The sequence below is a fragment of the Phacochoerus africanus genome, chromosome 11 (assembly GCF_016906955.1).
Source record: "Phacochoerus africanus isolate WHEZ1 chromosome 11, ROS_Pafr_v1, whole genome shotgun sequence".
NCBI lineage: Eukaryota > Metazoa > Chordata > Mammalia > Artiodactyla > Suidae > Phacochoerus > Phacochoerus africanus.
Genome location: NC_062554.1, coordinates 20491872 through 20518022, shown reverse-complemented (window position 1 = coordinate 20518022; position 26151 = coordinate 20491872). Strand labels below are relative to the sequence as shown.

General features: G+C 36.9%; 1 protein-coding gene across 7 annotated transcripts in view; it reads right to left on the bottom strand.

The window, feature by feature from the left end:
* The window catches only part of TMEM135 (transmembrane protein 135), a 304239-nt gene that overhangs the window by 190022 nt on the left and 88066 nt on the right, over nucleotides 1-26151 (bottom strand). For 6 of the 7 annotated variants that reach the window (XM_047754420.1, XM_047754421.1, XM_047754422.1 and 3 more), the window contains 2 exons: nucleotides 23369-23496; nucleotides 20525-20617 (listed from right to left, as the gene is read on the bottom strand). In XM_047754420.1, coding sequence (XP_047610376.1) covers nucleotides 20525-20617; nucleotides 23369-23391 — 116 coding nt within the window. In that variant the 5' untranslated portion in view covers nucleotides 23392-23496. The remainder of the gene's footprint in view (nucleotides 1-20524; nucleotides 20618-23368; nucleotides 23497-26151) is intronic. The other variant, XM_047754426.1, reaches the window with a different exon arrangement.

Below are 26151 nucleotides of genomic sequence, written 5' to 3'. Positions count from 1 at the left end.
TTTAAAATCGCATCTTCTCTCTGTTTCACACACAATGCAACTGTTCCTCAGAAGTCATCACAAATCACAGTAAATCACCTTGCTTGTTAAATGAAAAGTCAAGCGCTAAGTGAACTTTCTAATGACCAAGGACAAAAAGTTCTTTAAACAGTCACATTATAGGAAAACTGCATATTTACTAAACTTACTTAATATGAATTGACCTAGAAGCTCAAAGATAAGGACAATTTTAAATCCTTAATCACGTTATTTAAGTTATACAGCATATGACACCATAAATGAAGCACATCTATTCTCCAGGAAAGAAGTCTTTAATGTCTTAATAGTTCAAGGGCAGAATTCAAATAATAACTATTAAAATTTGAATTTCAATTATGAACATTTTCAATACTCAAAGAAAATGCTACTCTGTATGAAAAAAGAAATACCAGCATCAAGTCGCTTTCATTTAAATATCATGAAGTTCCTGTGGTGGCGCAGTGGTTAACGAATCCGACTAGGAACCATGAGGTTGCGGGTTCGGTCCCTGCCCTTGCTCAGTGGGTTAAGGATCCGGCGTTGCCGTGAGCTGTGGTGTAGGTTGCAGACGCGGCTCGGATCCCGCGTTGCTGTGGCTCTGGCGTAGGCCGGTGGCTACAGCTCCGATTCGACCCCTAGCCTGGGAACCTCCATATGCCGCGGGAGCGGCCCAAGAAATAGCAAAAAGACAAAAAACAAAAAACAAATAAATATCATGCCAGGTCTTGATATTAAATCTTCTTGATGTCAGATCCAGTCATATAAAGTTGTGACTGTTCATAATTTAAAATGGATAAATGGGATTTTTAATATTACTAAAGCCACACAGAGGCAGTATGATATAACTGAACAAGGTTGAAGTGACATTAGGAAATCAGGGTTCCAGTTAACTTCAATTCTCTCTCTCTCTTTTTTTTTTTTTTTTTGTCTCTTTGCCATTTCCCGGGCTGTTCCTGTGGCATACGGAGGTTCCCAGGCTAGGGGTCCAGTCGGAGCTGTAGCCACCAGCCTATGCCAGAGCCACAGCAATGCGGGATCTGAGTCACATCCGCAACCTACACCACAGCTCACGGCAACGCCGGATCCTTAACCCACTGAGCAAAGCCAGGGATTGAACCCGCAACCCCATGGCTCCTAGTCAGATTTGTTAACTGCTGAGCCACGACAGGAACTCCAAATTCTTTTTTTTTTTAATTTACACTTATCACCAACATAGAAAACAACATTGGACCTAGCCTGGTTCAAAGGGGAAGAGGTCTAGGAGTTCCCATTGTAGTGCAGCAGAAACAAATTTGACTAGTTTCCTTGAGGATGCAGGTTCAATCCCTGGCCTTGCTCAGTGGGTCAGCTATCTGGCATTGCCGTGAGCCACTGTGTAGGTCGCAGACGTGGCTCGGATCCCCTGTTGCTGTGGCTGTGGTGTAAGCCAGCAGATGTAGCTCTGATCCCTAGTCTGGGAACTTCCATATGCCTTGGGTACAGCCCTAAAAAACAAAAAAAAAGAAAGGGAGGAGGTCTAGACATACCCACTGAGCCATACCCCCAGCAATGTCCCTCTTCAGCAAGTATTAATGCACCTGAGTAAATCAGCAGAACTCTACTGCTCCTCCAAAAAAGAATTTCAAAATCACTGAAAAGATGATAATCACTATAAGGTCCTTTTTAGCTCTTCTTTTCTATGATTTATACATATAAATTGAAATTGTTCTTACCCATCTTATTAGTTCCTACCAAATTCTTTTCCTTTTTTTTTTTTTTTTTTGTCTTTTTGCCATTTCTAGGGCTGCTGCCACAGCATATGGAGGTTCCCAGGCTAGGGGTCGAATCGGAGCTGTAGCCACGGGCCACAGTCACAGCCACAGCCACAGCAACTCGGGATCCAAGCCGCGTCTGCAACCTACACCACAGCTCACAGCAACGCCAGATCCTTAACCCACTGAGCAAGGCCAGGGAATGAACCTGCAACCTCATCGTTCCTAGTCAGATTTGTTAACCACTGAGCCACAATGGGAACTCCCTTCCTTTCTTTTTATATTTTCAGGGCTGCACCTGTGGCATATGGAAGTTCCCAGAGCTAGGGGTCAAACTGGAGCTGCAACTGCAAGCCTACACCACAGCTACAGCCAGATCCTGAATGCTGGATCCTTAACCCACTGAGCGAGGCCAGGGATTGAACCCACAACCTCATGTATACTAGTTGGTTTCTGAACCCACTGATCGACAGTAGGAGCTTCAAGTTCCTACCAAATAACCCATCAAAGATGTTCTAGTACTACTTATTATTTTAAATAAATTATATCAGGGGGTTCCCATTGTGGCCCAGCAGGTTATGAACCCAGCTAGTATCCATGAGGATGTGGGTTCTATCCCTGACCTCACTCAGAGGGTTAAGGATCCAGTATTGCCATGAGCTGTGGAGTAGGCTGCAGACACAGTTCAGATCCTACGTTACTGTGGCTGTGGTGTAGGCCAGCAGCTGCAGGTCTGATTCAACCCCTAGCCTGGGAACCTCCAAAAAGAAGGAAAAAAAATTATTATCAAAAAAGTTAGGGTAATAGCAACATCTAAGAGTCACAAATACACAGAAAAGCTAAATCCTTCTCAAGTGATACCTATTCATACCAACAGCTGGTTATATATGAATAAAAAAATAATATTCTTCATTACAAAATAAAAACATTTATGTAATTTCAGTGGTAGTGCCTGAAAACACATTTCATTATGAAGTGAACTAATGCATGATGCTATCCAGAATCATCTAGCTTCCATCTACAATTTTACCTTCACTGAGCAAAGATTACCTTATTGACCTTTATGTTTTCACAAACCTGCAACAGCCCCTGGCATCGAATAGTCACTAAACAAATGGTAGAATTACTAAGCAATGTGTTACGAGGAATCCAGCCTTATAAAAAGGAACACATTACAGATATATTGTATAGAAATATAATCACAAAAGATAGCCACTAAACAGAGAGAGAGCCAATTAATTATACTAATTTATTAGCAAGCAGATTTATCTTACATTTGCCTAACATTTAATAATTAGAAGGTATAATTAATATTTTGAAATCAGATTTTATCTTCTCACTAGTTCTATGAAGTATAACACAGATACTGCTATCCTCACTCTGTCTTCGCTCTATAAAAAACCAAGCATCAGAAGTTAAGAGGTTTTATTAAAAATATAAAAGCAGCAAAAGCAAGTTCATCTGGCTCCAGTTTCATGTTCTTTCCAATGCACTGCATCTACAGCAGAAAATCTTTCTATCACTAAGTCACCTTTCAACTCTAAAATTCAATTACTTGTTTAATATGGTGTCCTACCAGGCTTTCATGCTTTGAGGATGAATAAGGCCTTGACACACTCTTAGTAATGAGAAAAAACAGAGGATGTATCGTTATGAGATGAATTCTGGTCCCAAGTTTCAATTTAATATTCCCAAATAATAAGGAAGATCACCTCCTTCCCAGCTTTATCCAAATTCCATTCCAGAACTAACAGCCTCAATACTAAGAGGACATTATCTGTAAAGGGCATGATATGTTGGATTATATATCATGACTACATACCACATAAAGAGCCAGACTCTTTTTGGTACATTTCCCTGGTACAGTGCCTTCAACCTCCATTCCAATGTGAGCTTGGTAGGTTAGAATATCAAAACAGTGATTTACTGTATCACTTCTCCAGAGGGGTTCAGTATCACAGGAAACTGAAAAGTCAATTAAATACCATTTTATTATTGAACACTTGACTATATCTAACCTAAGTCTGAGGACAAACAAGTCACTCCCTTCCTAGTGAGTAAATCCTCTCTGGAAACCAAGTTATATATTAAAACTCTGTTATAACAATGATGGGAAAGGGGGAGGTACCAATAAGAACAAAAAGTGGCCTAGGCATGAGGAGAAGGGGCTAGGGCCAAGGAGGACAATAACTTTTTAAACTTCACAAGAGACCTCTGATACATAAATATTCCCATTCCACTGAGAATCACTAGATTAGAAGACTGGTGAAGCTCAGTGAACAAGAAGTCGAAAGTTAGTGGAGTATTTCTTTAGTCCATAGATAAACTGCTGCTGCTGCTGCTGCTTATTTTTTAAGTGGTAAAGGGGGTGAATCTCTTAAACTTTCATGAAAAATATAAGTGAGGGTACACAGGAAGGGGTACCATCTAAAAAAGTGTTAAGAACCCCTACTGTAAAGACTAAGTCTGTGTAATCAGAGTATCACTATTTCTATGGGAAGACATTAAAAAATTAAATTTTCTTAACATCTCAGTCAATTAAAAGGTATCCTCACATTCTATTGAAATTCCAGGGATTCTCTTCTAATGACAGTAGATGAACAACTTGCTAATTAGATGAATAATAATGCTTTTTTTCTTAAGACTTTAGTGTACATATTCTTTAGCTAACTTTCTTACGCTTCTGAATGACACTGTATGTAACACATTACATAACTAAAGTCAGAGGGAATACAGTAAGAATGGTATAACTTCTAAGTTCTAAATATTTATGTATTCTCTATATACATATAAAATATGACACGGTCTATGGATAAGGAGAAACTGGAGAGTAAAGAAAAACTAAGTGAAGCTAAATAGCATAGGGAACTATATCCAGTCACTTGTGATGGAACATGATGGAGGATAATGTGAGAAAAAGAATGAATATATATGTGAATGGGTCACTCTGTTGTACAGCAGAAATTGACAGAATAATGCAAATCAACTATAACAGAAAAAATAAAAACCTAAAAAAAAAGAAAGAAAAACAAAGTGAATGTTCCTAAACATTGCAATGGTTTATCAAGAGATGCTATTTTAATCGTCTCAGAAAATCTTTCAGGATATAATAGACTTTCATCTGTCAGAATGTTTTAGAAGAGTATAAAAATATTTCTTTGAGGTATAGGAATGGATGAGATAAACTTCCAATCCAGAGCAAGAGTCTATAATCATACTCTCTTATACCTGGTAGATAATACAGAGTAAACTTTCAGAAGACTGCAAGGTAATTTCAGTTTCTTCTATGAGCACAACATGACACTGAAACTTGAAGAAACCAAAAATGTATAGACCAAACTCATGGTATTTTTTCATTCACATATTATATAGTTGATTCATTTTGCTTAGCAGTTTCACAACTACAATAGTGTAATTTAACAACTCAACCCATGAACATACTTAGAATAAATATGTAATATTTGGTACTTTAGTCAATGTCCATGTTTGAGCACCCTGCAGTTTTAACTTACCTAAACTAATACTAAATATCAAAGCAAATCCAAAGCAGTTCTACAAAACAAAATCCATCAGAACAACTTCTTTCTGAACCACAAACAAAGCACTTCCTAGAAAAAGAAAGAGAAGACTAGTTCTTAACTGCCCAGCTCAGGATAAACTAGGTGTTAACCAGTGCTTCCTGCTGAGTCACTATGATCACAGTCCTTTGTGGCACAAATTTTTTAAGCAACCCTGGAAACAACTTCAAAGCTTTCACAGAACCCCACAGTGATGTGATTAAGATTTAAGTAAGCTGCCCTCTTACAAGGTGTCAGGAACTAACTGGCAAAGAAAGCTTAACTCTGTAAAGGGAGGGAAACTGGGAAAGATGGATGGAGGAATAAATGGATGGATAAATGGATGAATAGGTGGGGGGGAGTTGGAGGAAATAAATTTAAACCAATTATATCAAGACATATTTATGAATATAGTTAGATCTTCACTTGTGTGTGTATATCATACATATGTTTGTGTATGTGTATATATAACCTTATTGTATATTTGTACCTCATGAAATGCTTTTAGAAAAACTGATTATATAACTGAGTACAAAATGTATAATCTCAGTAAAGATTTCATTATTAAACAAAGCTTTAGAGATTTAAAAATTAGCACTACCACTATTGCTAATTTGAAAAAAAAAAAAAACTGATAATCCTTCACATTCTGTTTCTTCCACTTTTTCTAATATACTACTGATATTTATTTTTAAAAGGATGAACTAACAACTGATCAACTGAAAAAGATCAATAGAAAACTCATTCCTTAAATGTTGCTATTTTCCCCAACTTCTAACCTCAGATCTCTTGCCATTTGGGGCTTTGACACTATAATCTTCACCCATAGCTTCAATGATCACCTGTAAGTAGTAAATTTCCAAGTTTATTTTTATAACTACCATGCTTCTCCTGAGTCTAGCCTCACATTTCAAGCTGCCTACTGGGTATAACCACCAACACATCACTGATTTTCTTTGTAAATTAAAAGTATAATTATAAATTCCTCTTCCTTAAAGTAAAAACTATAATATTAATATGCTTCATTTGGATGAGATCGGGCGTGTTCAGGGTGGTATGGCTGTAGACAATGTGCTGGGTTTGGGACACCAGGTGTAATAATTTTTAAAGACGTAGAGCTTCAACCTTTGTAAATTACTTATACTCTATTAAGGAACCTTGATATTTAATGAAACCTTAATAAAATTTTGTAGTAAATAAAAATATACTTTTTCAAAGAAAGTAAGACCACTAAGCTAACTTTTCCAAAATTCCAGATAAACAAAGGTAAGACTTCCTTAAAATAAGACACAATGTAAAGCACTCTTATCTTCTTTTTAAAAAGAAGTTGATAGCTTCTGAACAATACAATAAAACTAAATTTTAAAGTTTTTAGTACTGTACAGAAATGGGAACTATATCTAGTCACTTATGATGGAACATGATGGAAGATAATGTGAGAAAAATAATGTACATACGTATGTGTGACGGGGTCACTTTGCTATACAGTAGAAAATTGACAGAACAGTGTAAACCAACTATAACGGAAAAAATAAAAAGCATTAAAAGAATAAATAAATAAATAATAAAGTTTTTAGTTGAATCCCAAACCAGTACTTGTGGCTGATGTACACAGACATACACAACTCTCAAAAAAAGAACTCAGAGAGTCCCCATCATGGCTCAGTGGAAATGAATCTGACTAGTATCCATGAGGATGCAGATATGATCCCTGGCATCGATCAGTGGGTTAAGGATCCCGTGTTGCCATGAGCTGAGGTGTAGGTCACAGACGTAGCTCAGATGTGGCATTGCTGTGCCTATGCTATAGGTCAGCAGCTACAGCTCTGATTTGACCCCTACCCTGGGAATCTCCATATGCTGCGGGTGCAGCTCTAAAAAGAAAAAAAAAAAAAAAAAAAAAGAACTAGGGAGCTAATTCCAGGTATTATCTGCAACACCTAATAAACAATATAAGTAAATCAACACATAAAACAAAAAGTCTGACTACTAAACAATCACATAAAAATAAGGATTAATTTGGAGTTCCTGCTGTGGCACAACAGGATTGGTGGCATCTTTGGAGTACTGGGACACATGTTCAATCCCAGGCCGAGAACAGTGGGTTAAGGATCTGGCATTGCCACAGCTGTGGCTTAGGTAGGTCATGGCTGTGGCTCAGATCTGATTCCTGGCCTGGGAACTCCATAGGCTGCAGTGCAGCCAAAAGAAAAAAAAAAAAGGATCAATTTTCTTTAACAGCCACTGGGATAACACTTACAAAGAAGCTAAACTTAAAATTCTGATTAAGTCTTCAAAACAGCAAATCCACTCAAGTTAATATTTAGAACAGGCCATAATATAAAACAACTACAAATTTTCTATGAATACCTAGTGTATATGAATAAAACACTAGTGCAATAGCTCAACTTTTAAAAAATAAAAGCAGAAAGCTTTAAAAAAAATTCACCATCAAACGTAAAAAGAGAATAGAAAACTAGTAAACCAAAATCCAAGTTATTGCCTCACTTCCAGGAAGCTTCTAAATGCTTTAAGAAGTTATACCTTTTAATATCAATAACACAATTTTACTTTGGTATTATTGTGGTATTTAAACAATATTTACCTTTGAGGAAAAGTCTGACTTTCCAGAAACTAAAATTGTAAAGATAAGTCCTAGACTAATATGAGAAATCAACACAACATACACACACACACATACAAAAAACTTGCATATGACAAGGAACATTACGAATCATTGGAGAAAGAATAGACTATTGAATTCCTAATGCCAGAGTAACTGAGTAACCAGCAAAAAAAAAAAAAAAAACACACACACACAAAAGGAAAAAAAGATCCTATAGCAAGCAGCCTCTAAGATGGACCTAAACATATTTCTACATTTAGCAAGGTGATAATATTAATACTAAGAAGCTATAAATTTAAAGATATATAATGTATATATACATTATATACATAATGAATTATATATATATATATAAAATGTAGTTTGTAGAGCAAGCACAAACAAAGGAAGGAGGGAGGGCAGTTTAAACAAACAAAACATACCCAGACACCTATGGTCAATTAATCTTTGATAAAGGAGGCAACAACATAAAATGGAAAAAAGTCAGTCTTTCCAGCAAGTCTTGCTGGGAAACCTGCACAGCTGCATGCAAATCAATGAAACTAGAACCTACCCTCACACCATGCACGAAAATAAATTCAAAATGGCTGGAAGACTTAAATGTAAGACAAGACACCATCAAACTCCTGGAAGAGAACACACACAAAACATTCTCTGACATCAACCTTATGACCATTTTCTCAGGTCAGTCTCCCAAAGCAACAGAAATAAGAGCAAAAATAAACCAATAGGACCTAATCAAACTGACAAGCTTTTACACAGCAAAGGAAACCCAAAAAGAAAACAAAAAGACAACTTACAGAATGGGAGAAAATAGTTTCAAATGATGCAACTGACAAGAGCTTAATCTCTAGAATATACAAGCAACTTAAACAACCCAACAGCAAAAAAGCCAACAACCCAATGGAAAAATGAGCAAAAGACCTGAATAGACATTTCTCCAAAGAAGATATACAGAGGGCCAACAAGCACATGAAAAAATGCTCAACATTACTGATTATTAGAGAAATACAAATCAAAACTACCATGAGCTATGACCTCACACCAGTCAAAATGGCCATCATTAATAAGTCCACAAATAACAAACGCTGGAGAGGGTATGGAGAAAAGGGAACCCTCCTGCACTGTTGGTAGGAATGTAAGCTGGTACACCCACCATGGAGATACCTTAAAATCCATATATAGAACTACCATATGACCCAGCAATCTCACTCTTGGGCATATATCCGGACAAAACCTTCCTTAAAAAAGACACATGCATCCCTATGTTCATTGCAGCACTATTCACAATAGCCAAGACATGGAAACAACCCAAATGTTCTTCAACAGATGATTGGGTTAGGAAGATGTGGTATATATACACAATGGAATACTACTAGGCCATAAAAAAATATCGAAATAATACCATTTGCAACAACATGGATGGAACTAGAGACTCTCATCCTGAGTGAGGTAAGTCAGAAAGAAAAAGACAAATACCCTATGATATCAGTTATATCTGGAATCTAATATATGGCACAAAGGAACCTTTCCACCGAAAAGAAAATCATGAACTTGGAGAATAGACTTGTGGTTGCCAACGGGGAGGAGGAGGGAGTGGGGTGGATTGGGAGCTTGGGGTTAATAGATACAAACTATTGCCTTTGGAATGGATTAGCAGTGAGATCCTGCTGTGTAGCACTGGGAACTATGTCTAGTCACTTATGATGGAGCATGATAATGTAAGAAAACAGAATGTGTACATGTATGTGTAACTGGTCACCATGCTCTACAGTAGAAAAAAAATTGTATTGGGGAAATAACAATTAAAAAAAAATAAAGTTGGAGAAATTAAAAAAAAAATACAAAACATAAAAATGGAATTCTAAGAAATGAATTCTTTTCCCCCAGTTTCCATGTAAGGAGATTGGAAATGATCACTCAGTCCTTAAAACTAGTAAAAAGCTGAACAAACTGAAAAGCCAATATTATCCATAATAGAAGTAGGGTCAAGCTGCACACTACTGCTGCTAAAACTGGAGAGACTGCAGTTGGATACAAAGAAACACAGCTTGTAATTTCCCCTGTGGCACAGTGGGTTAAGGATCCAGCACTGCCCCAACTGTGGCACAAGTCACAGCTCCAGCACGGTTTGACCCCTAGCCCAGAACTTTCACATGCCAGAGGTGCAGGCAAATAAATAAATAAATAAATAAAATAAAATCACAACTTAACAGAGCACAAACTCACAAAATTGAAACCTCTAAGGGAATAAGAACCAGGAAGGAAAACCTGAACTACAACTGATAAATAGCAGGAGGCTCATTGTGACTGCACAGGATAAACATAGGAGGCACAGTCAGGGAGTTAAGAGTTCCAGGAATATAAGTCTTAAGGGGTCTCCCACACTTTGTGAGTTTTACCTCCAGGAGCTCTACTAGGTTCTCACAGTCAATATCAGAGAAAAATCCTCTTGAGCTTCCAAGCAGGGGGAGGTAAAAGGGAACATTTTGAAATAAGCCAGAGTACTCTGTACTTAACAAGACCTGCCCTCAGGAGAAATTAGTTAGCCAAAGCCTAACCTGCTAGGGTATTATGAGAGCCTAACTCACCTGGGGTAGGAGAATACCCAACTCCAGATGGCTCTAGAATTCCACATGTAAGAAGTGAAATACCCAAGTCCAGCACACTCTAACCATCATGCCCCACCAAGGGTGGAGGTGAAGGGGGTTGAGAAACACTTGTAAAGTTCACAGTCCACAGGCATAGGCTCACTGGAGATTGAAACCAAGTCAGAGGACTATAGAACATCTCCCTTCCCTGCCACAACTCACCATCACAATACAAAAGGCCTATTTATAGTAATTCCTTTTACCTGGTACATCATGTCTGGCTAACAAGAAAAAATTACAAAGCATAACAAGAGGCAAAAAATACAATTTGAAAATACAGAGCAAACATCAGAACCAGACATGGCAGGGATGACATGTGGGAATTATCAGATCAGGAAGTTAAGACAATAGTGATTAATATGCTAAGGGCTCTAATGAATAAAGTAGACAGCATGTAAGAACAGATGAGCCATGTAAGCAAAAGAGATGGAAATCCTAAGAAAGAACTATAAAGAAAAGCAACTACAACAGAAATGAAGGATGCCTTTAATGGGATTAAATTATGGGAAGAATGCCTTTAACTAGTAGAATAAACACAGCCAAGGAAAGAATCTCTTTGCTAGAGGATCTATCAGTAGAATCCCCAGAAACTTAAAAGCAAAGAGAACAAAGACAAAAAAAATACCCAAAGACTGTGAGATAATTACAAATGGTGTAATATGTGTAATGTGAATAACAGAAAGAAAGAAAGGAACAGAAGAAATACTTGAAACAATAACAACTGATAATTTTTCCAAATTAATGTTACACACTATACCACAGACCCAGGAAGCTTAGAGAATACCAAACAGGATAAATGCCAAAACAAAACTACACCTAGGCACATCTTACTCAAACTACAGAAAATTATAGGTAAAGAAAAATCCTGAAAGAACCCAGAGGAAAAACACACCTTACCTGCAGAGGAACAAAGATAAGAATTAATCTGACTTTTGCTCAGGAACCATGCAAACAGGACAGTGGAGTGATATACTGAAAGTACTAATAGAGGAAAAAAACACCAATCTAGAATTCTGTACCCTATAAAATTATCCTTCAAAAGTGAAGGACAAATAAAGACCTTAGCAGAAAAACAAAATTGAGAGAATTTGTTGCTAGTAGACCTGCTCTACAAGAAATGTTAAACGTCTCTAGAGAGAAGAAAAATGAGTCGAAAACTCATCTACATAAAGAAAGGTAGAGCATTAAAGAAGAAATAAGTGAAGTAAAATTTTAAATTTTATTTTTCTTATTTGCAGTTGTTCAAACAGATAAGAATCTGTTTAAAATAAAAGCAACAATGTATCTGATTATATATACCTATGTATATATCTTGCATGGGGTGGAGTACATGGTAATGTAGGCTTATGAGCAAAGTGAATGGCAACAGTGATGTAAGGGACAGGGGGAAGGAATTAGGACTATTTTGTGATATAAGATACTCTTACCTTGAATAAGATACCCTCACTTTGAAGGGATATAGTATTATTATTATTAAAGTATTATTTGAAAGTGGACTTGGATTCACTGTAAATGTATATTGTAAAAACTAAGGCAAACACTAAAGAAAAGTAAAAAAACAGAAGTATAACTAATATATTAAGAAAGGAGTTGAGTTCCCATTGTGGCTCAGTGGGTTAAGAATCCAACTAGTATCAGAGTCCCCATTGTGACACAGCGGAAAACGAATTCAACTAGGAACCATGAAGTTTCAGGTTCAATTCCTGGCCTTGTTCAGTGGGTTTAGGATCCAGCGTTGCCGTGAGGTGTGGTGTATGATGCAGATGCAGCTCAGATCTGGCATTGCTGTGGCTGTGGCGTAGACCAGCAGCTACAGCTCCAAATGGACCCCTAGCCTTGGAATCTCCATATGCTGCAGATGCAGCCCTAAAAAGCAAAAAAAAAAAAAAAAAAAAGAAAGAAAAGAAAAGAAAAGAAAATCCAACTAGTATCCATGAGGATGTGGGTTCAATCCCTGGCCTTGCTCAGTGGGTTAAGGATCCAGTGTTGCTGTGAGCTGCACTGTAAGTTGCAGACGTGGCTCAAATCTGTCATTGCTGTGGCTGTGGTTCAGGCTAGCAGCTGTAGCTCTGCTTCGACCCCTAGTCTGGGATATGCCACAGTTGCAGCCATTCAAAAAAAAAAAAAAGGAGAGAAAACAGAACTACATAAAACATTCAGTTAATACCACAAAAGGCAAAAGCCGTTGTGGCTCAGTGGGTTAAGGAACCAACCAGTATCCATGAAGATGAGGATCTGATCCCTGGCCTTGGTCAGTGGGTTAAAGGAGCTGGCATTGCCATGAGCTGCAGTATAGGTCACAAACACAGCTCAGATCTGGCATTGCTGTGGCTGTGGTGCAGGGTGTCAGTTCAAATTTGACCCCTAGCCTGGGAACTTCCATATGCTGAGTGTGCAGCCCTAAAAAGAAAAAGAAACACAAAAGGCAGAAAAAGAGTGGAAGACAAAAATTAAAACAAAGAACAAAGACAGCAAAGAGAAAAGAGTAACAAATATTATAGACATTAACCCAGCTGTATCAATAATCACTTTGAAAGTCAATGGTCTAAATACAACAATTAATGACAGACTGTCAATAAAAACAAAAATAAACAAATGGGGCCTAATGAAACTTATGAGCTTTTGCACAACAAGGAAACCATACACAAAATAAAAAGATAACCTATGGAATGGGAGAAAATAGTTGCAAACGAAGCAACTGACAAGGGATTGATTTCCAAATTATACAAAGAGCTCATATAGCTCAATATTTAAAAAAAAAAAAAATCAGAGTTCCCGTCATGGTTCAGTGGTTAGCGAACCTGACTAGCACCCATAAGGATGCGGGTTCGATCCCTGGCCCCGCTCAGTGGGTTAAGGATCTGGCATTGCCGTAAGCTGTGGTGTAGGTCACAGACGCAGCCTGGATCCTGCGTGGCTGTGGCTGTGGCTCTTGATGTAGGCCGGCAGCTATAGCTCCGATTAGACGCTTAGCTGGGAACATCCATATGCCTCAGGTGTGGCCCTAAAAAGAAAAAAAGGGCAAAAAAAAAATTTTTTTTTTTATTTATTTTATTTTTTGTCTTTTTGCCATTTCTTGGGCCACTCCCGCGGCATATGGAGGTTCCCACGCTAGGGGTCGAATCAGAGCTGTAGCCACCGGCCTACGCCAGAGCCACAGCAACGCGGGATCCGAGCTGCGTCTGCAACCTACACCACAGCTCATGGCAACGCTGGATCGTTAACCCACTGAGCAAGGGCAGGGACCGAACCCTCAACCCCATGGTTCCTAGTCGGATTCATTAACCACTGCGCCACGACGGGAACTCCAGATTTTTTTAATTTAAAAATAAAAAATAAAAATCCAAAGACTAGGTAGAAGACCTAAATAGACATTTTTTTCCAAAGAAGACACACAGATGGCAAAAAGACACATAGAAAGATGCTCACTATCACTAATTATTAGAGAAATGCAAATCAAAACTACAATGAGGTATCACTTCACACCCTTCGGAGTGGCCATCACCAAAAAGTCTATAAGAAATAAATGCTGGAGAGGGTGTGGAGCAAACAGAACACTTCCTCGCACTGCTGGTGGGAATGTAAACTGGTACAGCCACCATGGAGAACAGTATGGAAGTTCCTTAAAAACTTAAAGTAAGAGTTACCATACAATCCAGCAATCCCACTCCTGGGCATATATCTGGCAAGGATGAAAACTATAATTCAAAAAGATACATGCATCCTAGTGTTCATAGCAGCACTATTTACAACAGCCAAGACATGGAAGCATCCTAAATGGCCACTGACAAAGGAATGGATAAAGAAGGGGTGTGTGTGTATGCCTGTAACAGAATATTGTGTGTGTGTGTGTGTGTAGGAATATTTTATATATGTGTGTATGTGTGTATATACATATACATATATATATAACAGAACATTACTCAGCCACAAAAATGAATGAAATAATGCCATTTGCAGCAACATGGATGGACCTAGAGATTACTATAACCGTGGAGTAAGTCAGACAAAGAAAGACAAATATCATATGGAATATATGCTCCAACAATATTTTTTTAAGTAATACACAATGTCACCTTCTACATAAAATGAAAATTCATATAATGGAAAAGAAAGCAGGAAAAGGAAGAAAGAAAAAAAGGAGAAAAAGAAAAAACAGTAATAAAACTATTGAAATAATGCAGTCACAGCATAAGAAGTACATCAAATATTAATGGACTAAGTAATGTAATTAAAAGGCAAAAATTAGCAGAATAGATTTTTGTCTTTTTTTCTTTTTTATTGAAATATAGTTGACTTACAATGTTTCAGGTGTATAGCAAAGTGATTCAATTACACATATATTCTCTTTTAGATTCTTTTCCATTCTAGGTTACTACTAGCAGGACAGATTTAAAAAACCAAGACCCAATTATAAGCTATCTTCTAAAAATACACTTTAGATACAGAGACAGAAATGCTTGAAATTAACTGGAAAGAAAACATATACAATGCAAACACTAAGAGAAGGATGGAGTGATTACCTTAATATCATATAAAATAGAATTCAGAACAAAGTGAATTATCTGAGCTATAGAGGAACATGTTATATTGATAAAAGGGTCAATTCATCATGAAGAAATGACAATCATATGCCAATAAAATTTTCAAAGAAACTGATAGCATTAAAGAGAGAAACAGACGAATCCAGAACCATAGAAGATTTTAACACTTTTCTCTCACCAAATGATAAAAGTAAGAAAAAAATTTAGTAATGATATAGAACAGTAGTTTTCAAGAAAGAAGGGATTTGTCCCATGGGGACATGTTTCCCATGGAAACATTATTTGTTGTCTCAGTTTGGTGGGGAGGGGAAGAGAATGCTAATGGTATGTTTGAGTACAATGCACAGGATAGATCTCCCCAAAATTAAGCATTACCTGGCCCAACACAAGTCAATAATGCCAAGATTGAGAACCCCTGCTAGTATGAAGAACTACATCAAGTTGATCTTGTTGATATTTTAAAAATACTACTACCAGACTAAAATAATTCACACACACACGCACACGCACACACCCCATCACGTAATCATACGAATTGATCCAAAAGGGTCATTTGACAATCATTTGATTAAAGCACTCAGCAAATTAGGAAGAAGTGTAAACTGCCTAAACATGATAAACAACATCTTAAAAAAAGCACCCTATAGCTAACACCTTACTTAATTTTGAAAGACTGAATTCTTTCCCCTAAGATCGGGAACAAGAAAAGGATGTACCAGGACAATAAAGCAAGAAAAGGAAATAAAAGATATACAGACTGGGAAGGAAGAAATAAGACTGCTCCATTTGCAAAAACTAAGTTTCTATGTAGAAAAATCTCAAAAAATATGCAAAAAACCCTCCTAGATTTAGTAAGTGAATTCAGTAAGGTCCCAGGAATCAAGAAGCAATCATATTTCAAAAACCAATCAAATTTCTATGTTGCAGCAATAAACATGAGAAAAGTGATATTAAAAACCTAATACCTGGAGTTCCTGCTATATGCAGCAGGTTAATGATGTGATATTATCTCTGCGATGGCACAGGTTCAGTGCCCAGCCCAGCACAGTGAGTTAGGATCCTGCATTGCTGTGGCTGCGGCACAGGTTAAAGCTGTGGCTTGGATTCAAACCCTGGCCTGGGAACTTCCATATGCCGAGAGTGGCCAAAAAAATGTAATATCCTACCTCACATCAGAGACAAAAACTGACTCAAAATGGATCAAAAACCCAAATATAAGAACTAAAACTATAAAATTCTAAAACTAAAAAAGTCTTAAAACATAGGGGTAAATCTTTGTGACCTTAGAGTTGGTAATGGCTTCTTAAATATGGCACAAAAGCACAATCAATAAAAGAATAAAATATATAAACTAGACTTCATCAAAATTAAAAATATATGTGCTTCAAAGGACAGCATCAAGAAATTTTAAAAAGTCAGAGCACCAAATGGGAGAAGGAAATTTGCAAATCATATATCTGATAAAGGACTTGTAACTAGAATATCTAAATAACTCTTACAAATTAATAATAAAAAAATAAATGATACAATTAAAAAAAACAGGCAAAGGATCTAAATAGGTTTCTCCAAAGATAAACAAATGACTAGTAAGTACGTGAAAAGTTGCTGAACACCATTAGTCATCTGGGAAATTCAAATTTAAACTGCAATTAAATATTACTTCACACTCTCCAGGAAGACCATAATCAGAAAGACACATTATTACAAGTGTTAGCCAGGACTTGAAGAAATTAAACTCCCTACTGCTGGAGTGAATGAAAAATGGTGCAACAACTTCAGTTCCACTTTGGCAGTTCCTCAAATGGTTACAGAGAGCCAGCAATAAAACTACAAATTAATAACAGAGAGACCCTTCCATCTTCTTAAGCTCTCTACTTATATCAAAGGAGAAAGACAAACTAAAATTACAGAATTTCTAGAAAATGATGATAATGAAAATAACGCATATCAGAATCAATGGGATATAATTACAGCAATGATAAAGAGAAAATTCATAGCCTTAAACACTTACATCAATAGACCTTAAAAAATGAAAATAAATAAATTAAGCATCAAACTAAAAAGATTTTTAAAAAGAAAGCAAATTTGCCCAAAAAGTAGAAAGAAGGAAAAAACAATGAAAGTGAAAATTGGATGAGAAAGCCAAAAAACAGAGCTAATAAATGAGTCAAAATCAACAAATTAGCTAACAATACAATTATGCAAAATAAATGGCAAGTTGAGAAATAACCAGGGAAAACAAAAAATTCAATCAAATCATAACTACTTTGTATAAACTCCATGCAAATAAATACAAAAATCTTTATAAAATGGGTAACTTCTGGGAAATGGAAGCTTTTTAATAAAGGGATAATGTTCAAATTGTTAAAGAAAGTTATTAACACTGATTTTCTATTGAGTGAGTTGAAAGTTTAAACAGACCAATTTCCACAGAGGTAACTGACAACTTTTTCTATAAACTACCACACCCAAAAGAGTCACCATGGTTCCACAGAGGAATGGACCAAATACTAAAAGGCCACAATATTCATTGCTACTTAAACTATACCAGAGTAAGGAGAAAAAAAATGAAAACTGGTGAATTATTTATAAAGTAAATATGACACCAACATTAAACTCGATTTGTTTAATACATACACACAACACACACTAGTCATTCTCACAAATAGTGATGTCATGATCAACTGAGGTTCATCACAGCACAGCAAGAATTGGAATTGTGGAATGTCAGGAAATCCACTCATTTAGTTCACCATAAATAACAGATTCATTGCAAAGAGCTGGTGATTATCACTTTAATCACATTCAAACTTGGAACGACTTAAAACTATGGACCTCTGATGGTTTCAGCATCATCTATGAAGTAAATTCTTATCAAGAATGTTTAATCTGGGAGTTCCCGTCGTGGCGCAGTGGTTAACGAATCCGACTAGGAACCATGAGGTTGCGGGTTCGGTCCCTGCCCTTGCTCAGTGGGTTAACGATCCGGCGTTGCCGTGAGCTGTGGTGTAGGTTGCAGACGCGGCTCGGATCCCCCGTTGCTGTGGCTCTGGCGTAGGCCGGTGGCTACAGCTCCGATTCGACCCCTAGCCTGGGAACCTCCATATGCCGCGGGAGCGGCCCAAGAAATAGCAACAACAACGACAATAAAAAAGACAAAAGACAAAAGACAAAAAAAAAAAAAAAGGATGTTTAATCTGAATCTAATCAAGTCTTCAGCCTGAACTTCAAGTATACAAGAAATATTTCAGACAAAGGCAGAAATGTTTTAGACACACAAGACAACTGGCCTGGTCACATCAGTAAGTCAATGCTAGGAGGGAAAGAAAGGGGGGATTAACCTAGATTCGAAGAAAATACATATAATACCATATATCAACTTTGATGTTCCTGTTCAAAAAACAGCTGTAGGGAGTTTCCTTGTGGCTCAGAGGGTTAACTATCCAGCTTTGTCACTGCAGTGGCTCAGGTCACTGCTATGGCAGGGGTTTAATCCCTGCCGTGGGAACTTCCATATGCTGGGGGTGCAGCCAAAAAAAAAAAAAAAAAACTGTAAAGCACTTCAGGACAACATGGACAAGATGGTATTAGAAAATGATAATGACTCCTTTGTGTGATAATACTGTTGTAATTGAATAGGAAGTACCCTAACTTTAGAATTTGCATGCTTGAGTTCCCGATGTGGCTCAGTGGTTAATGAATCCAACTAGGAACCATGAGCTGCAGGTTCGATCCCTGGCCTTGCTCAGTGGGTTAAGGATCTGGCGTTGCCATGAGCTGTGGTGTAGGTCACAGACTTCGGCTTGGATCCGAATTGCTGTGGCTCTGGCATAGGCTGGCAGCTACAGCTCCGATTAGACCCCTAGCCTGGGAACCTCCATATGCCACGGATGCAGCCCTAAATAAATAATAGTAATAAAAATAAATAAAAATAGAAATTGCATGCTGAAGAATTTAGGAGTTCATGATGCCTACAATGTAAAGTAGGCAAATAACTTCAAAAATCCTATATTATTATTCAAGTGCTCAAAATAAATCATAGAAAGCTTGGCTTAAAGCATCTTTAAAGTTTCATATGAGTAGCATACTTTGAGTCATATTTTCAAAACAAATATTCAGATATTTTAATGGATTGGAGAGTTACAATCACCAGAACAATTACTTTAGGGCAAAAAACAATAAAAAATACTTCACACTTAACACACTTACAATACGGCAGGCACTCTTCTAAGCAGGCACTCTTCTAAGCACGTTTTACATAATTAACTCATTTAATTCTCTGAACAGCCCTGAGTAGATTACGACTACTACCTCCATTTTCTTTCTTTTTTTTTGCACTACCTCCATTTTCAATGTAAGGAATAAACTATAAAAGTTACATAGTAAGTGGCAGAGCCAGTCTCTCAAACCAGATAATATAGCTGCAGAATCCACACTCTTAACAACTATTCTGCACTGTCCTCTCAGGTGGAGTAACTTACATTTCTAGCAATAATGACTTTATTTTGCTGGGGTCATTACATATTTTGATTTAGTAATTTTAATAATCCAGAAGTATCATGATATAATCAGAGAACCACAAAAATTTAGATACTACTACATTTACAAGAATGCCTTAAAATGGCTTCAGGTGGTTTAAGTAAACATTTGGTTACTGCACAAGAATTATCTATATTCTTATTAGGGGATCCACGACTGTAATAAACATCTCCATAAACTGAAAGATGACCCCCATCTTGATTAATACATGAGTGTATCTTGATTGTCTGGAATAAAGATGGAATCAAAGCAGTTCCTGACAATAAAAATAATTATTCTTGAGATGGTAAAAATCCTTTTACGCAAAATCTTTAACTTCAACTGTTTACCTGGCTGAACAACTTACAGAACAGTTTGTAGCTCTTTTTTTTTTTTTGTCTTTTCTAGGGCTGCTCCCATGGCATGTGGAGGTTCCCAGGCTAGGGGTCTAATTGGAGTTGTAGCCTCGGGTTCAATCCCTGGCCTTGCTCAGTGGGTTAAGAATCCAGTGTTGCTGTGAGCTGTGGGGTAGGTTGCCAGACGCGACGAGGATCTGGCGTTGCTGTGGCTTTGGCATAAGCTCCGGTTGGACCCTTAGCCTGGGAACCTCCATGTGCTGTGGGAGCAGCCCTAGAAAAGGCGAAAAAAGACAAAAAAAAAACAAAAACAAACAAACAAAAGCCATAAAAAATAATATTACTATTAAATTCTCCAGATATTTGCAAGATTGAAAAATATATGTGGAAATATTTCTCATCCCTGGATCATGATAAACAATAAGTAGATAAAAATAAATTCCTAGCTAGGGTGGGGATCAGTAAATCAGTTCCATTAAATACGTAGATAAGTAAATTTTTACCTGCTTTTTCTTTCAATCAGAATGGCCACATAAGATGCTGGCAAAGCGGCACCAAAGCCAGGACTCCATGAGTAGAATTTGCCAAGTATCTTCCTGAAATTCAAATTTGGAATAACTGTATGTAATTTCTAGTTGGTCATTTCGGTTATTATGCATAGAAGTTCCCCTTCTCAGTCCACCCTCTGTGTCAATGTCCCACAGCACTTCAAATGCAACATGTCCCAAATAAAACTCATTATCCTTCTCCCCCTCTCCAGGACCGTGTTCCTTCTCCTCTCTCTGGCAAGGTTAATGACATCAACCACTGTGAGACATCCTGGGCTTCTCCTCCTTCCCTACCTCACATAGGAAACCATTCCCTTAAACATTTCCATATGCACCTGCTCTCTCAGATCCCCCCAAGCCACTGCCCCTGCCTCAGCCGAGTCCCTCCCCATCTCTTCCTCAGGCTACAACATCAGCAAACCAACAGGTATCTCTCCTTCCAATGATTTAGTCAGTTGTATTCATTCAAACATTCCCTAGATCCAACATTGATCACTTAGCAAACCCTCTATGTTCTCAGTTTCTTTATCTATCAAATGGGAATAAATATATTATCTCACACAGATGTTACGACGGCTACATGAGCTGATTCCCAGAACCACACATGGCACATGGAAGGTATTCAGAGAATGTCAGCTTTTATTACTGCTACTGTTTTGTAAACACATGATAGATATTCAACACATGTCTTTGCTTCTATAACTCTGGGAAAGTTTTTCTTATTTTACATTTTGTACTTATATGTGTATATAAAAGTTTCCATTTACTTGAACATATCCCTTGAAAGAAAGAATCTGCATAGTGTCTCACACATTATAAACAACCACAGGCTACTTGGATTGTTAAAGAGGGAAAAAAAATCTGGAAATATCAGGAAGATTTTTTTTCCTTCAAAGATGCTATATTGCTAAGAAAGGGAGAAGGAGGAAAATTATAAAAATTATTTGAACAAAATTAGTTAACCATTCAATGATGTATTTACTATAGGAAAGAAATACATACTATGTACATACAGATAAGGATCAAAAATCACAAGTGAAGCTTAGCTTTAAAAAAATTAGAAAACCGGAGTTCCCGTCGTGACGCAGTGATTAACGAATATGACTAGGAACCATGAGGTTGCGGGTTCGATCCCTGCCCCTGCTCAGTGGGTCGAGGATCCAGAGTTGCCGTGAGCTGTGGTGTAGGTTGCAGACGCAACTCGGATCTGGAATTGCTGTGGCTCTGGTGTAGGCCGGTGGCTATGGCTCCAATTAGACCCCTAGCCTGGGAATCTCCATATGCCATGGGAGTGGCCCTAGAAAAGGCAAAAAGACAAAAAAATAAAATAAAAAAATAAAAAAATTAGAAAATCGAGTTCCTGTTGTGGCTCATTGGGTTACAAACTCAATTAGTATCCATGAGGATGCGGGTTTACTCTCTGGCCTCACTCAGTTGAGTTAAGTGTTGCTATGAGCTGTGGTGTAGGTCACAGACAAGGCTCAGATCCCGTGTTGCTATGGCTGTGGCGTAGGCCAGCAGCTGAAGCTCCAATTCAACCCCTAGCCTGGGAACTCTTATATGCTACAGGTGCAGCCCTAAAAAAATAGAAAAAAGAAAAAAAAAAAAAAGAAAGCCTACATTTAACATGGGTATTTCTGCAAAGGACATCAGAAACATTATGCTTGAAAAAACCGGAGGTGGTTCTCCCTCCAATATAAAATCCACAAAGGACTTAAAAGTTATTGAATGTAAAAATTAAAGAAAAATAACTCGATGAGTCAGTTATTGGAGGAACACAGACACTACCTTATTATAAGCATTTTACATTTCCACAACTAAACCAAATAGGTTCATAGAATATAAAGAAATATGCTGCAAGAGCAATTTATTATTATTGCAATTTTTAAAACCTAATTATAACTCTATTTTTAGAGTTTTAGCAGTATCAGAAACTTTCTAGAGACTACATGATAGTTTCTTACATAGATTTTCAAGTTCAACACATGACAGTATATTCTTTATCAATTATTTTCTACATAATCTAAAAGTTTATAAATATTAATGTTCTTAAGGGGGAAAATCTGTAAAAGCCATTTAGAAATTTTATTTCTAACTGCAGTTAAAATCTACCTGCAGAATTAGTTTGGGCAACACTAAGTAACACTAATATTAACATAATGTTGAGTTAGTATTTTAACTTGACAAATTAAAAAAAAAAAAAACTAGCTTGAGGTTGCAACGATCAGTGGGGAAAAAAGGATAAAAAGTAAAGATTTAATTAACATGCTAGGTATATCACATCAGTAAAAACTGAATTCTGACTACATCTATGTTGTATGAAGTACGGACAGAGGTATCGCATATAAGACTGAATCAGAACCAAAAGTTTCAACAGCAGGATATGCCAAAAGTTTTAAAGATAAACACAAGCATTTCACAGTCCTTCTGAAGTCTTTTCACTGCATATGGACCTAAAGTGTATCACAGACAGTTGCTTTGAATTCCTAATCTATAAAGCTGAAAAGTTGAGAAATCCTCATTAACAGCTCAGTAAATACAACGGGCCTCAGAAAATGTATGCTGTATTAAAGCACTTTTGCTCTATAATCACAGCAACAATTTGAAGTTTATGTTACATCTATAGGCCAAGAGGCCCACAACTCCTGTTTTTACAAGCTTTCCTTGAGATAAATAGATGTCATTTCAGAGAGAAAAAAATATATCAGCAGTGACCTGCACATTTTTATAAACATTCGTTTGTTTCAGTTTCAACAAAGGAATCTAGATTAACCTGCAGTGGTGATTATGAGTACCAACCTTAAAATGCAAAAGAAAGCCATATACAAGGCCCCATTAGCAGTCAGAAATGAAGCAGACTGTAGGATCTCAGGGAGCAGTTTGTGTAAATAATAGTCTAATTTTCGTTTCCGGAGAATTGCTGCAATCTGGAAAGAAAAAGGCTCTTTTGTTTAATCCAACCAACTTTTCCCACCTAAATTAATTCTTATGTGGAAGATAATGAAATACTAGCATATATTTAAAAATTAAAGTAAAAACTCTGGTATTTTACTGAATCCTCCATAGAAATTCAATTTCCAGGACAGAAAAGAAGATACTTTAATTTACTGGAGGTACAATGGGGAAAATAAACATCAAGAAATTACAGCATGATAAGTAACCTCCGAATACTGAGGTAATTATTTATAATGCCTAAAAAAGTGTTAAACTGAAAATATATATATATATTTTTTTTTTAATGGGATAAAAGTCCAATTCAAATAGAAATCGAATGCTAAAACAAAACTGCATTAACAGACATTATCAGCCTGGATATCAGAAAACTTTAGTAACTAAAACTAGAGAAATTCATTCATTAAGTTTCATTGAGAAAGGGATATAAGCTAGATTTGGAAGACTAGAATTCTCAAGGAAGAAATGCTTTTCTATCATGATGAAACAACACTATCAAAGAAACAAAAGTTAAGATGACAGAACTAAGGAATGAGGGAGGGAGTGCAAGAAAGGGCAAGGCTGACTTGAGAAAAGGAAGGCCGGAGAACTCCGAATTCACTCCCCATCATTCTAGACATAATCCTTTCCCTGTGATCAGTGATCAACAAATCCGATGGTCTCTTTTTGGACCTTTTCTTCCTCTACCCCTTAGAAGCCTCCAACCATCTCCTACTTTATTCTGTTAAATAAGCTGTTGCTAAGAATTACGCCATACACAGGAAAAACAATGAATGGGATCTCATCCTTGCCTTCAAGGAACATAAAATCTTAAAAGGAAAACAGAAATACAAACAAACAAACTACAATACGGCAGTGTGGTAAATGCTAGACAAGGGCAGGAGAAACTGCCAGAGAAGCACATGGTAGGTCACTCCCTAGTGACCAAAAAGGAGATGGGACGAGGCAGGTAACAATGTCTGGAAGGTGACAAACAGGTAAACTTCTGACAAAAGAGATGTTTCTATGGTTTCTGTGACTGCACTCTTTTCATTGTCCCATTATATCCCTAAATGTTATTCCTTTGTTAGTGTTTCTTCTTCAGGTCTCTCTATTCTTCTATATACTTTCTCTCCCACAGCATAATCTATCATGTCAAAGTAGGAATTCCAATTACAACTCCTACATTTCCCCTAAAATTCTTAGTCCATACTTCAAATATCTATTGGACATGCCAACAAAGATGTATCATAAACATAAAAGAAAAAAAATCAGCAGGTCCAAAGTAGAACTTGTTGTATTTCCCCAAAATGCTTTTACTTCTGAGTTTCCAACCTCAAGTAATAGCACCACATCTACCCAGTTACTTAGAAGCAAAATGCTGGTGTCATTTTCAATCACTCCCTGGATCCTCAACCATCTCATCACTTCTAATAGTTTCGTCAGGTTTTAGAATGCAATGTCTCTTTCATATGAGACTTAATGGGCAGATTATGGTGCTTAATTTTATATTCAAGTAGTTATAGGAAAAATGCCCCTCTGTTCCTGAAAAGGAAGAAACACTGCTGTCCCTATTTGGAGATAACCTGATTGTCTACATGGAAAATCAGAAGCAATTTATACACACACACACACACACACACACACACACGGAGAGCTCCTAGAAATAAAAAAGCACTTTGGCAAGGGCATAGGATAAAAGATAAGCACACACTTTAGGATATAGTATGCCAAAAGCTACACAGTGCTGATGAAAGAAATCAAAGGACACATAAACAAATGTTCATACACAGGAAGACTCAACATGGTAAACATATCAATTCTCCCCCAATGATATACAGGTTTAATACAATTTCTATTACAATCCCAGAAAAAAGTCTTGTAGATACAGACAAGATTAGCCTGAAATTTATATAGAAAAGCAAAGGAAATATAAGAGCTAGAACAACTTTGAAAAAGAGAACAAAGTAGAAGGAATCAGTCTACCCAATTTCAACCCTTATTATATAGCTACTGCAATCAAGCTCTGTGATACTGGCAAAGAGACAGACAAATAGATCTATGAAACAGAACAGAGAATCTAGATAAAGACTCGCACAAATACATCCAACTGATTTTTGATAAGGCACAAAGGCAATTCCTTGGAAGAAAAATAGCCTTTTTAACAAATGGTATTGGAGCAAATGGACAAAGGCACCAAAAACAAAACAAAACAAACAAACAAAAAAACACCCTCAACCAAAGTCTGACGCTTTATACAAAAATTAATTCAAAATGGATCAGAGATATAAATGTAAAAAATAAAATTACAAAACTTTTAGGGGAAAAAATCTGAGGGATCTAAGGCTAGACAAAAAGCACAATTCATAAAAGGAAAACATTTAAAATTACACTTAAATTACATTAAATTACACTTCAGTACTAAAACTTTCTCTCTGTGAAAGACCTGTTAAGAAGATAAAAAGACTAGCTATACAATGGGAGAAAATGCCTGTAAACCACACACTCAGGAAAAGACCAGTATCTGGAATACAGAATAAAATCTCAAAATTCAACAGTTAAAAAAAAAAAATTAGAAAATACAAAAGATATGAACAGATTTTTCACCAGAGAACGTGAGAATAAAAGATAAGCACATCTGCCATTATGGA